At 39.0% G+C, this 11,467-nt stretch overlaps 1 protein-coding gene across 1 annotated transcript in view; it reads left to right on the plus strand.

Moving 5' to 3' along the window:
• Positions 1–11,467, plus strand: part of SAMHD1 (SAM and HD domain containing deoxynucleoside triphosphate triphosphohydrolase 1) — a 48,895-nt gene that overhangs the window by 27,255 nt on the left and 10,173 nt on the right. Inside the window, exons 10-13 of the mRNA XM_077778850.1 lie at positions 358–449; positions 1,451–1,566; positions 9,758–9,897; positions 10,673–10,768. Coding sequence (XP_077634976.1) covers positions 358–449; positions 1,451–1,566; positions 9,758–9,897; positions 10,673–10,768 — 444 coding nt within the window. The remainder of the gene's footprint in view (positions 1–357; positions 450–1,450; positions 1,567–9,757; positions 9,898–10,672; positions 10,769–11,467) is intronic.

The following is an 11,467-nucleotide window of genomic DNA, read 5'->3' on the forward strand; positions in this document are numbered from 1 at the left end:
CATGTAACTAAAGACTAGTATGGTATTGTACTATATAAAGTCTTTCTTTTGAGAATAAACAATATAAGAAGAATAATGCCTAATCTTCTAGACTTGTTGAGAAGATCAAAAAATGCATTGAAAATGCCTAAAACAGAACCTGCCACAGACTTAAAACAATAGATTTTGGTTTACTAAAAAGAAAAGTTGCAAACTACCTTGTAGTTTTTTAATGGGCTCAAGGATTTTAATGAGGTGGTCCTTGTGCATGGTCTTGTCCATCTTCACCATCCCTTTTCCTTGTCCTATGGACTTACCTATTAACAAGGGAAACAGAACCTGAGCCTACATTAATATCTATTTCATGTTTTCCTGCAGGAGGTTGGGAATCTGTATGACATGTTCCACACCCGCACCTCTTTGCACCGCAGAGCTTATCAACACAAAGTTGGCAACATCATTGATACAATGTAAGAAATTCTACTGCTGTATCCGTATAAAATTTCTTAATGAAGCTTTGCTAAAGGATCCATCTTGGGTCAAGTTGAGATTTCTAGATGAATTCAAGTGAATTTTAAGTGAACAAATCTAAAATGGTTCCCTTAAACACAACAGAAACTAGCAAAAAGTTAGAACTTAATTGGAGGAAGAGGTGGAGAATGGGTAAAGGGGATAGATGAAGAATGGAAGACTTGGCTTCAGCAGGCCATGAAGAGGCGATGTTGGCATGCCTTAGACCTCGCCTCAGGTCATTGCTTATGTGCCAGATACAGGTCATCAAGGTGAGAGATAGGACGTGAATAATTGACATTCTGAAGTTAATGACAAGTTAATTTCAAGTATAAAGACTAACGTCTGTCCTTACCCTGTCAATTATTTGTCAAAAATAGTAGCAAATGCTAAAACTAATAGGAATGTCACCTCTTCTCCCTGGCCCAGTGAGAACCATAGCAAAAAAGTTCAGAAGTAGAGTGTAATTAATTCCACGTCTCTAAAATAGTTTTAAATTGACATGAGCAGACTAGTTAGAACACATTCATCTATTTGTATGGTTGTTACTTTGATAAGTTTTTACTTGTTTTTAATTCAGCTAGGTTCAGAGCCTCGTACTGGTCTTCCTAACTTGATTAGATGAAAATTACTTAATTTCTGCATCTGTAAAATTAAGGCTGATTACATCTATCTTGTTGGAAAGATTAAATAAGTAAGATAATGTATCTAAAGCCCTACCGTAATGGTGGATCACAATAAACATGGTAGCACACAAATCACCATGCGCTTATTTATGTATTTATGTATGATTAAAACATAGTTGTCTTTTTTCTGTTTTGTAAAAAACATTTGTCTTTAGAACATCATGTCTCAGGGTTTTACTTCTCTAAAGTAGAAAGTTTTCCTTAGCTTTAAGGATGGCATTAAGCAAATATTCAAATTTTCTCATAAGCATAAATTTTTATGAAATGATATTTAGGATTACAGATGCCTTCCTGAAAGCAGATCCCTACATAGAGATTATAGGTGCTGAAGGGAAAAAGTATCACATTTCCACAGCGATTGACGACATGGAAGCCTTCACTAAGCTAACAGGTAAGAGCTAGCCAGTAACATAGGAGAGCCATCTCAGATAAAGTGTGAGCTGTGCCTGGATTGCAGATGGGTTATTTTCCAAACATACCAATATATTTAGCTTCCCTAGTGATTATATACTTTTGGATTTGAGTTTTATCTCTGCTTTGTACTAACTATATAGCTTGATAAAATCATTTAACCTCTCTGAACCTTAGTTTCCTCATCTATAAAATGGGACTGTTGACACCCAGCATATAGTTTTGTTATAGTATTTAAATGAGGCATAACACCTGGTATATAGTACATGGCCCTTAAGTACCAGTATTTATTGTTATTTAACTTAAAATACAGCTGGACTAATACCAGACTAAAAACCTGACTTGCCCTTTTAATGTTATTTTTGTTATAAAACACAGAATAGCAAGAGCATTTTGCCACATTTCAGCACAAACACAACCTGCAGCTTAGGGTGAGAAGGGAGAGGTGAAGGTGTTGCAGTTGGTTCTTTAATGTGGGAAAGTGCTGTCTGAGCAACAAAGCTCAGTAAAGCAAAAGTAGACCACAGAAGTTGGAGTTCTTCGTTGCAGATCATGAAACTGATTCTGTTTAAAAGGAAAGTTAGAAAGCAGTCACATAGCTCGTAGAGAATCAGTGGAAAGGCTGAAGATTTTTTAAATGAGCAAAAACAGCAGAAGCTGAGTGGGCTGAGGCTAAGATCACTTTGCTCACAAAGTGAGCTAAGATCACTTTGCTCACAAAGTGAGCTAAGATCACTTTGCTCACAAAGTGAGCTAAGATCACTTTGCTCACAAAGTGAGCTAAGATCACTTTGCTCACAAAGTGAGCTAAGATCACTTTGCTCACAAAGTGAGCTAAGATCACTTTGCTCACAAAGTGAGCTAAGATCACTTTGCTCACAAAGTGAGCTAAGATCACTTTGCTCACAAAGTGAGCTAAGATCACTTTGCNAAGATTTTTTAAATGAGCAAAAACAGCAGAAGCTGAGTGGGCTGAGGCTAAGATCACTTTGCTCACAAAGTGAGCTAAGATCACTTTGCTCACAAAGTGAGCTAAGATCACTTTGCAGGAGCTTCCTGTGTGTGGTATGACTGGTGTCCCATCCCTGCTAGGTCCTGTCCACAGCACACTGCCAGAATGAGACTCACACCAGTGCCTCTCAGGCGGCCTTTGAGGAACCAATATTCTCCATGTTCAACAACTCACAGATCGATATTTCTGTAAAACAATAAAAATGAATTACAAGGAAAATGAAACGAGATTGGGAAGGACATACATAAGCCCAAATATTTCATGCTGAGTTTAGCAGACTTAACATCCATTTCAATAAATATAACCAAAAGAAACAAAAATTTAAATAACAAAAACCGTATATATTATTCTTTAAAAATATGCATGTAGGTAATAGAGTCCCTATTAGACTTACAACTTTTTAGTCATTTTTCAATCAGAAGTAAACCAAAACTTAGAAGTGAAATAGTGATTCCTCATATTAAATATCTTTGTGTACACTCAGAACATTGTGTACAACGATATTTAAGGTTTATAATGTAACAAGTGATTTTCCTACTTGTTAATTAATCTAGATTGGATTGATGACACATTCACTCACAAGAGATATATATGTAAATTGTTTCTGTGTTTTGTTTTGAAAACATCATAGTAGATACTTGTCTACCATTGTTGTGTTGATAGGAATGGAAGAAGAGGTTATATAAGTTTGAGCAAGCTGGGGATACTTTAACTTTTGTTCACAACGAAGCAGATGATGCTGTATTTAAAAAGTCATCTTCAGGGCGCCTGGGTGGCTCAGTCAGTTGAGCATCCAACATTGGCTCAGGTCACGATCTCATGGCTCGTAGGTTCATCAGGCCCTGAGCCTGCTTTGGATTCTGTCTCCCTCTCTCTCTCTCTCTCTCTCTCTCTCTCTGCCCCTCCCCACTCGCACTCTGTCTCTCTCACTCTCAAAAATAAACCTTAAAAAAAAAATTTTTTTTTTTAAAGTCGTCTTAAATTGGGTGCCTGGATGGCTCAGGTGGTTAAGCTTCCAACTTTGGCTCAGGTCATGATCTCACAGTTTGTGAGTTTGAGCCCCACATGGGGCTCTGTGCTGACGACTCAGAGCCTGGAGCCTGCTTCACATTCTGCGTCACTCTTTCTCTCTGTCCCTCTCCTGCTCACGTTCTGTCTCTTTCTTTCAAAAATAAACATTTAAAAAAGTCATCTTCAAAAAAAAAAAAAACTTCAGTCTTCATCATCAGAAGCCAGTACTAACAAGTTATCCTGTAACATTATATACATTTCAACTTTCTTTTGGTGAAAAGAAATGAATTCAGGATTTTATGCATTTTTTGGTTAACTGACAAACTCTAAAGTATACAATTTAATGTGATCTTTTTTTAAAATATTTATTTATTTTTGAGAGAGAGAGACAGAGTACAAGCAGAAAAGAGGCAAATAAAGAGGGAGACAGAATCCAAAGCAGCAGGCTCTGAGCTGTCAGCACAGAGCCTGCTGCAGAGCATGAACCCATTAACTGCAATATCATGACCTGAGCTGAAGCCAGGTACTCAACTGACTGAGCCTCCTAGCCACTCCTAGTCTTTTTTTTTTTTTAAGATTTATTTATTTTTGAGGGGTGGGGGGAAGACAGAGGATCCAAAGTGGGCTCCAGGCTGACAGCAGCGAGCCTGATGTGGAGCTTGAACTCACGAACTGTGAGATCATGACCTGAGCCAAAGCTGGACACTTAATCAACTGAGCCACCCAGGCACCCCCTAATGTGGTGTTACCACATGACTATACGTAGCTCTCGCTCACCATGAAGATTTTATAATACCCAGACTAGCTTTTACCTGGTTCAGTGAGATGAGTCCACTGATTACACCCTTGGGTATTATATTAATGTCAAAATTCCTAGGCAAAATATTAGTTCACATTTTGATGCTTTATCTGCCAGAGTATGGTAGAACAAGCCTATGGACTTTCCAGCTTTCATCATTTGAGACAGATAATCTTTTTTTTTTTTTTAATGCTTTATTTATTTCTGAGAGAGAGAGCGAGAGAGCAGGGGAGGGCCAGAGAGAGAGGGAGACACAGAATCCAAAGCAGCCTCCAGGCTCTGAGCTAGCTGTCAGCACAGAGTCCAACACGGGGCTCGAACCCATGAACCATGAGATCATGACCTGAGATGAAGTCAGACACTTAACTGACTGAGCCACCCAGGTGCCCCAAGACAGATAATTTTATCTTTCTTGCAAACTATTCTGAGCAGTCGTATAATCCTTATTGGCCTTAACTACACAACCTGGAAGGAATAGGACCATGTGAGCCTTCCTTACCTTTTTGCTGCTTTTCCAAAAGTCAACTCACTTTATCTAAAAGTCTCCATTTCTTGTTTTTTAATTTTTTCAGTTTTTTTTTATTTTTTTATTTTTATTTTTTTATTATTTTTGAGAAAGAGAGAGATAGAGCGCAATTAGGGGAGGGGCAAAGAGAAAGAGGGACATACAGAATCTGAAGCAGGCTGAGCTGTCAGCACCGAGCCTGACTCAGGGCTTGAATCCATGAATCATGAGATCATGATCTGAGCCAAAGTCATACACTTAAACTGACTGAGTCACCCAGGCACCCCTAGAATGATAAATTTTTTTTTAATGTTTTATTTAATTCTGAGAGAGAGAGAGAGACAGCATGAGCAGGGGAGGGTCAGAAAGAGAGGGAGATACAGAATCTGAAACAGGCTCCAGGCTCTGAGCTAGCTGTCAGCACAGAGTCCCACGTGGGCTCAAACCCACGAACCATGAGATCATGACCTGAGCTGAAGCTGGATGCTTAACCGACTGAGCCACCCAGGCGCCCCTTGAATGTTAAATTTAAAAGGACCTTAGAGATCATATACTTAAATTCTTCAAATGAGGAAACAGAGGCCAAGTGAGGGAATGCAACTTATCCTAATAAATGACAAAGCTAAAACTCAAATAAAGACTTATTACTCCCAAGTTGAATGTTGTTTACACTATTTTAGAGTAATATATAGCTATTCAATTTAACATACAAGCAGCGTTCTTTACTTTTGTACATAACTCTTTTCTTAATACAAATATGTGGAACAAACAGCTGTCACACATGGCTGGTGGGAATGCAAATGGTACAGCCATTTTGAAAAAGTTTAGCATTTTCATATAAATATATATTTATCCTATATGATCCAGTAATTCTTCTGCCTGCTTACCCAACAGAAATGAAAATGTAAGTCCACCTCAAAGCCTGTACCTTATAGAGTAAGATAATAGGCACAAGAACAATATCAGTAAAATTCTGTAGAGTTCAAAGGAAGGAGGAATTACCTAGTTTGGATGAACTGAGGAAAGTTTCACAGTGAGGTGCCTTTTGAGATGAATCTCAGGGATTAGGGAGGCTTTCAAGAAGTGAGATTCTGTTGGGGGTGGGGGGTGCCTGGGTGGCTCAGTCAGTTGAGCATGTGAATCTTGATTTCAGCTAGGTCACGATCTCATGGTTTGTGGGTTTGCGCCCTACGTCGGGCTCCACACGACGTCAGCACAAAGCCTGCTTGGAATTCTCTGTCTCCCTTTCTCTGCACTTCCCCATCTTGTGCTTGCACTCTCTCTCTCAAAAATAAATGAATAAACATTAAAAGAAAAGAAGAAGAAGTGAGATTTTGGGGCACCTGGCTGGCTCAGTCAGTCGAGTAACCAACTCTTGATCTTGGTGTCATGAGTACAAGCCCCATGTTGGGCATAGAGATTACTTTTAGAAGTAAAATAAAAGTGAGGGATGCTTGGCTGGCTCAGTTGTTAGAGCATGTGACTCTTTTTTTTTTTTTAATGTTTATATATTTTGAGACAGAGACAGAGCATGAGCAGGGGAAGAGCAGAGAGAGAGGAAGACAAAGGATCTGCAGCAGGCTTCAGGCTCTGAACCATTAGCACAGAGCCCAACGTGGGGCTTAAACTCATGGACCGTGATACCATGACCTGAGCCAAAGTCAGGTCTTTAACCAAACGAGCCACCTAGGTGCTCCTAGAGCATGCAACTCTTGATCTTAGGATTGTGAGCTTGAGCCCCATGTTGAGTGTAGCTTACTTAAATAAAATCTTAAATAATAAAAATAAAAAGAAGTGAGATTCTGTTATGGAGGAAGCATTCCATTAATTCACCTAGGAATAAGGTCGATAAAGGCATGGATTAGAAAAGTGTGATCTTATTATGTTAAAGTGCTATTTTTTCAAACTGTGGGTATAATAATATGTAAAGAAATCATGGAAACTGTAGATGGAAAGATGACCTGTAAAAAGCATCACTGAGAGGATTCAGAATGTGTTAATCATAGATTGATTAGGGAGGAATGTGGACACGTAAGTGAGGTGAATGACATAAGGCTGCTAATATTTTATTTTGCCAAGGAAAGCCATTTTTAATAAAATTCATCTTGCAAAATACAGTAATTGATTCAGTTAAGGATTACCAATGAATGTTAAACCATTGGTTGAAAACTTATTGGGATAATCACACAGTCTCAAAATGTTACCTTGTAGATTATTTGTTACTTACAAAAGGAAAGATACATTTATAATAGAGAAAGCTGGGATTATTGCTTTAATCAAATAATGGAATTTAACATAACCAATAATAGTAACTTCTCATTGTATTGCTCCTAATGCATTGAACCAGGCATATCCATTATATAGTGTTCTTGACAACGACCTTTAACTTGAATCTAATGGTGAAGAAACAGATGAGTTCAAAATGAGGGACATTGTCCAAAATGAGTGCCTGAACTTTCTAAAATGTCAGCATCATGAAATAAATCAGGGGATTATTCTAGTTCTGGATTAAAGGAGACTAAAGAATGTGACAACTAATGTCAGATATAATGCTTGGTTTCTCTAGCAACAAAAATCCACAAATTGCATTATTTTAACAATTAAGCAAATTCAAATATAAGCTGTTGTTTTAGATATTTTTATATCTGTGTTTAATTTTTTGGCCCCATAGTGGTTATGTAGGAGAATGTTCTTGTTCGTAGAAGATACATGAAGAAGTACTTAGGAGTGAAGCGTCTTGATGTCTGTAATTTTCAAATATTTCATCAAAAATTTGTGTGTGCACACACCAGTCAGAGGGGCTAAAATGAACAAATCAGGAGACTACAGATGCTGGCGAGGTTGTGGAGAAATGGGTACCCTCCTACACTGTTGGTGAGGATGTAAACTGATACAGCTGCTTTCGATAACAGTGTGGAGGTTCCTCAAAAAATTAAAAATAGAACTCCCCTATGACCCAGCAGTAGCACTGCTAGGAATTTACCCAAGGGATACAGGAGTGCTGATGCATAGGGGCACATGTACCCCAATGTTCATCACAGCACTTTCAACAATAAGCCAAATCAGGGAAAGAGCCTAAGTGTCCATCAACTGACAAATGGATCAAGAAGATGTGGTTTATCTATACAATGCAATACTACATGGCAATGAGAAAGAATGAAATCTGGCCATTTGTAGCAATGTGGATGGAACTCAAAGGTGTTCTGCTAAGTGAAATAAGTCAGGCAGAGAAGGACAGATACCATATGCTTTCACTCATACGTGGAACAGGAGAAACTTAACAGAGGACCATGGGGGAGGGGGAGGGGAAAAAATAGTTAAGGAGAGGGAGGAAGGCAAACCAAAAGAGACTCTTAAATACTGAGAACAAACTGAGGGTTGATGGGGGTGGGAGGAGAAGGGAAAATGGTGATGAGCATGGAGAAGGGCACTTTTTGGGATGAGCACTGGGTGTCATATGAAAACCAAACTGACAATGAACTATGAAAAAAATTTGTGCATATATACAAAGTATGCGTATGTGGGAAAATGTTAACAGTTGATGGATTTAGGTGAAGGGTATTTTATTTTGAAAATTTTCAAAATAAAAAGCTGGAGGAAAAGGAAAAAAGAATTGCCTTCTAGGGCGCTTGACCATCTCGGTTAGTAGAGCATCTAACTCTTCATCTCACAGTCTAAGTTCAAGCCCCGTGTTAGGTGTAGAGATTACTTAAAAATAAAATCTTAGGGTCGCCTGGGTGGCTCAGTCAGCTGAGTGTCTGACTTTTGATTTTGGCTCAGGTCATGATCTCACAGTTCATGGGTTCAAGCCCCAAGTTGGGCTCTGCACTGACAGTGTGGAGCCTGCTTGGGATTCTCGCTCTCTGCCCCTCCCCCGCTCATGGGCTCTCTTGCTTTCTCTCTCAAAATAAACTTGAATGTTTATTTTTGAGAGAGAGAGAGACAGAATGTGAGTGGGGGAGGGACAGAGAAAGAGGGAGACACAGAATCTGAAGTAGCTCTAGGCTCTGAGCTGTCAGCACAGGGTCTGACAAGAGGCTTGGACTCATGAGCTGTGAGATCATGACCTGAGCCAAAGTTGAAGGCTTGATTGACTGAGCCACCCAGGCACCCCTCAAAATAAACAAACTTTTTTTTAAATCTTAAAAAATAAAATCTTTAAAAAAAAAAAAGAACTATTTTCATCATGGAATGGAACTTTTTAAAAAAATGTTTAATTTATTTTTGACATAGAGATAGAGACAGTGTGAGCAGGGGAGGGTCAGAGAGAGAGGGAGACACAGAATCTGAAACAGGCTCCATGCTCCGAGCTATTCCTCAGCACAGAGCCCGATGCAGGGTTTGAACCCATGAACCATGAGATCATGACCTGAGCCAAAGTCGGACGCTTAACCGACTGAGCCACCCAGGTGCCCCTGGAACTTTAAAAAACTTTTTATTATGAAGTTTACAAAATTCCATGTACTCAGCACTTGTCTGCAACAATTATCAACACAGCAATTTTGCTTCATCTACTCCATCCACCCACTCCTGTAAAATACTAATCTGTTTTGAAGTAGATTTCAGACATAATTGTATAATTACTTAAGTATCATTCTCTTTAAGAAAACAAAGCATGACAACAAATTAATACACCCCTATTTACTCATCATCCAGCCTTAAGCCATCTCTATCTACCCTCTCCCATTCACTAGATTATCTTGAAGCAAATCTAAGACATTGAATGTTATACTGTGCTTACATTTGTAAGTGTCCACTTGAAATTGTTTCAGAAGTACAGCAGTATATGAGTCTTTAAATCTTTTTTTCATCTTAATATAACTGAAATGTTATCAAATTGGCAGATAACATTTTCCTGGAGATTTTGTATTCTTCTGATCCCAAACTGGAGGCAGCACGAGAGATTTTAAAAAAAATTGAATACCGTAATCTGTACAAGTTTGTGGGTGAGACTAAACCAAAGGGAACAACAAAGATCAAAAAGGTGAGTTATCAATAGTGAAAGGTCTCTCTCTTCCAAGAGGGAACGCTCCAAGAGGAAGCCATTAACCTATCATGATATCACGACTCTATTCTAAGCCCTCTACGTTCATTTTTACTTAATCTTCTCATCAGTAACGTGTTCTTTGGTCTGTAGATGAAGGAACTGAGGCTTGGGAGAGATTAAACAACTTGCCTACATAAGCAGTTAGTGAGCCAGGATTTGAACCGAAGTCTGACTTAGCCTAAACCTTTACTCTCTCGTCCCAGAAATGAGAGAGGGAGCCCCAAATTTTGGCTAGATCTAAAGGCAGGAAAATGAACGAGGCCTCAAAATAAGGTATCTGCATGAGCTTCACTGAGACGCTAAGGACCTGCTATTTACTAATTTCTTCTTTCACATTATATCAGCTTCTCCCAGATGGTGCATGCCAGATAACTGTATCTCTTTTCATCCCCTGCTCATGGAAGTTTTCTCTGTTTGCCAGAAAGCCAGTAACATGAGCCACACTGATTACCACACCCTGCCTCATGACACTTTTCTCTTATTTTACTAATAAGTCAATGCCACATTTTTTAAATGTGAAAATATTGTCATGAGACTCACTCTATTGTGATGTGTTTGAAGGATGGCATAAGCCAGACGCTCTGTGTTTGTTGGGAGTATCTCTACCCACTCTTCCTAGTAAAGTGCCATTTTTAGAGAGGGAACCTTTTGTGGCACAAACACTAATGATGAAAACCTGGGGTTCTAATGTGAAGAGTCTTGTCTATTCTAGGAAAACTATAAAAACCTTTCAAAAGCTCTTGCCGATGCTAAACCTGAGGACATCTTTATAGAAACTGAACTGAAGGCTGAAGATTTCATAGTGGATGTAAGTAGTTAGCCCAGTAATGTACTAAGTAAAGACTTTTTTTTTTTTTTAGTAAAGCTTCCCTATGTCCATTATAAAAGCAGCACATGTTCATTAAAGAAAGTTTGGAAAGGAGCGCTTGGATGGCTCAGTTGGTTAAGCATCCCGACTTTGTCTCAGGTCATGATCTTGCAGGTCATGGGTTCGAGCCCTAAGTCAGACTCTGTGCTGACAGCTTGGAGCTTGGAGCCTGCTTTGAATTCTGTGTCGCCCTCTCTCTCTGCCACTCCCCTGCTCACGCTCTTGTCTCTGTTTTTAAATAAACATTAAAAAATTTTTTAAAAAATGGGAACTCCAACTATTATAGTATTGCTCTTCTGGAAGAATATCTGTTTTGTCAGTCTGCTTTAAGGTGGAATTTCTAGTGGTACATTTTGGAGAAAATAGGGATTGCCTTTTATTCCTTTATTCCTTTTTAGTCTAAAGCCAGGGAAAAAATATCAAAGAGCTAGTGGCATTTCTGACAGTTGCTGAAAATTTGATTAGTATTTATGCCTTACCATGATGTAAAAATGTCAAGGCTACATTGAATCCCTTCCCAAATGAAACAACACCCAGAAGAGAAGCCTACGATAGCACCAGCCTTGGGACCGTCGGGAGAGCTGAGCAACTGCTCCCTCCCAGGTGAAGGGAGGCAGAACACTGCAGCTCTCAAAGCAG

Source organism: Crocuta crocuta, unplaced genomic scaffold (genome assembly GCF_008692635.1).
Source record: "Crocuta crocuta isolate KB4526 unplaced genomic scaffold, BGI_CrCroc_1.0 scaffold248, whole genome shotgun sequence".
Taxonomy (NCBI): domain Eukaryota; kingdom Metazoa; phylum Chordata; class Mammalia; order Carnivora; family Hyaenidae; genus Crocuta; species Crocuta crocuta.